The sequence below is a fragment of the Odocoileus virginianus genome, chromosome 7 (assembly GCF_023699985.2).
Source record: "Odocoileus virginianus isolate 20LAN1187 ecotype Illinois chromosome 7, Ovbor_1.2, whole genome shotgun sequence".
Classification (NCBI taxonomy): Eukaryota; Metazoa; Chordata; class Mammalia; order Artiodactyla; family Cervidae; genus Odocoileus; species Odocoileus virginianus.
Genome location: NC_069680.1, coordinates 80,623,117 through 80,625,310, shown reverse-complemented (window position 1 = coordinate 80,625,310; position 2,194 = coordinate 80,623,117). Strand labels below are relative to the sequence as shown.

Below are 2,194 nucleotides of genomic sequence, written 5' to 3'. Positions count from 1 at the left end.
TGCCCATCTCTTTCAGAATTTCTCACAGTTTATTGTGATCCACACAGTCAAAGGCTTTGGCATAGTCAATAAAGCAGAAATAAATGTTTTTCTGGAACTCTCTTATTTTTTTGATGATCCAGTGGATGTTGGCAATTTGATCTCTGGCTCCTCTGCATTTTCTAAAACCAGCTTGAACATCTGGAAGTTCACGGTTCACATATTGCTGAAGCCTGGCTTGGAGAATTTTAAACATTACTTTGCTAGCGCGTGAGATGAGTGCAATTGTGTGGTAGTTTGAATGTTCTTTGGCATTGCCTTTCTTTTGAATTGGAATGAAAACTGACCTTTTCCAGTCCTGTGGCCACTGCTGAGTTTTCCAAATTTGCTGGCATATTGAGAGCAGCACTTTCGCAGCATCATCTTTCAGGATTTGAAGTAGCTCAACTGGAATTCCATCACCTTCACTAGCTTTGTTCATAATGATGCTTCCTAAGGCCCACTTGACTTCACATTCCAGGATGTCTGGCTCTAGGTGAGTGATCACACTATCATGATTATCTGGGTCATGAAGATCTTTTCTGTACAGCTCTTCTGTGTATTCTTGTCACCTCTTCTTAATATCTTCTGCTTCTGTTAGTTCCCTACCATTCTGTCCTTTATTGAGCCCAGTTTTGCATGAAATGTTCCCTTGGTATCTCTAATTTTCTTGAAGAGGTCTCTAGTCTTTCCCATTCTATTGTTTTCCTCTATTTCTTTGCATTGATCACTGAGGAAGGCTTTCTTATCTCTCCTTGCTATTCTTTGGAGCTCTGCATTCAAATGGGAATATCTTTCCTTTTCTCCTTTGCTTTTTGCTTCCCTTCTTTTCACAGCTATTTGTAAGGCCTCCTCAGACAGCCATTTTGCTTTTTTGCATTTCTTTTTCTTGGGGATGGTCTTGATTCCTGTCTCCTGTACAATGTCATGAACCTCCTGTTCATCAGGCAGTCTGTCTATCAGATCTAGTCCCTTAAATCTATTTCTCACTTCCACTGTATAGTCATAAGGGATTTGATTTAGGTCATACATGAATGGTCTAGTGGTTTTCTCCACTTTCTTCAATTTCAGTCTGAATTTGGCAATAAGGAGCTCATGATCTGAGCCACAGTCAGCTCCTGGTCTTGTTTTTACTGACTGTATAGAGCTTCTCCATCTTTGGCTGCAAAGAATATAATCAATCTGATTTTGGTGTCAACCATCTGGTGATGTCAACCATCTGGTGATGTCCATGTGTAGAGTCTTCTCCTGCGTTGTTGAAAGAGGGTGTTTGCTATGACCAGTGCATTCTTTTTTTTTTTTTTTCCAATGTAACAAAACATATTTATTACTGGTCTCAGACTGATAGTGAGGAAATAAGAAACATCAGGAGCCAAGCATTACAGTAGTGATGTTCTCACTGTGATTTGGCTGCTTAAATTAGTGGTCTTAACATCTGTGCCACTTTTTATGTGAGGCTTCTTATAGACCCAGCTTGGTTCTTCTCCAGTGTCTTCTCTTGGAGTTGTACCTAATTTTATTGCCAGTTTTCATTCGAATCCATTGAGGAATGGGACGATTCTGCTTTTGCTTCTTGGCCAGGAATCGCTTGATCCTGAAAGTCCTGTGAGAAGACATGGTGAGGACAGACCTCAACCGCACATAGGATGGCGGAGAAGATGACCAGTGCATTCTTTTGGAAGAACTCTATTAGCCTTTGCCCTGCTTCATTCTGTACTCCAAGGCCAAATTTGCCTATCACTCCAGGTGTCTCTTGACTTCCTACTTTTGCATTCCAGTCCCCTATAATGAAAAGGACATCTTTTTTGGGTGTTAGTTCTAGAAGGTCTTGTAGGTCTTCATAGAACCATTCAACTTCAGCTTCTTCAGTGTTACTGGTCAGGGCATAGACTTGGATTACCGTGATATTGAATGGTTTGCCTTGGAAATGAACAGAGATCATTCTGTCATTTTTGAGATTGTAAGATGGACTGGAATGGGTGAATTTAACTCAGATGACCATTATATATACTACTGTGGGCAGGAATCCCTTAGAAGAAATGGAGTGGCCATCATAGTCAACAAAAGAGTCTCAAGTGACTTAGCATGTGCTATTAACACAAAAGGATGTGAGAGCTACTTTTTGTTTCAAACTTCCATCATATTCCCTCCCTCCTTGTTTTGATTTTGTGAACAC

General features: G+C 40.4%; 1 protein-coding gene across 1 annotated transcript; it reads right to left on the bottom strand.

Annotated features, from left to right (window-relative positions):
• Nucleotides 1-1,464: 1,464 nt before the first annotated feature.
• On the bottom strand, nt 1,465-1,670 carry LOC139035936 (large ribosomal subunit protein eL39-like). Its single transcript, XM_070469865.1, has one exon. It carries the CDS (start codon nt 1,633-1,635, stop codon nt 1,480-1,482), a length of 156 nt encoding a protein of 51 aa, XP_070325966.1. The 5' UTR covers nt 1,636-1,670; the 3' UTR covers nt 1,465-1,479.
• Nucleotides 1,671-2,194: the final 524 nt, after the last annotated feature.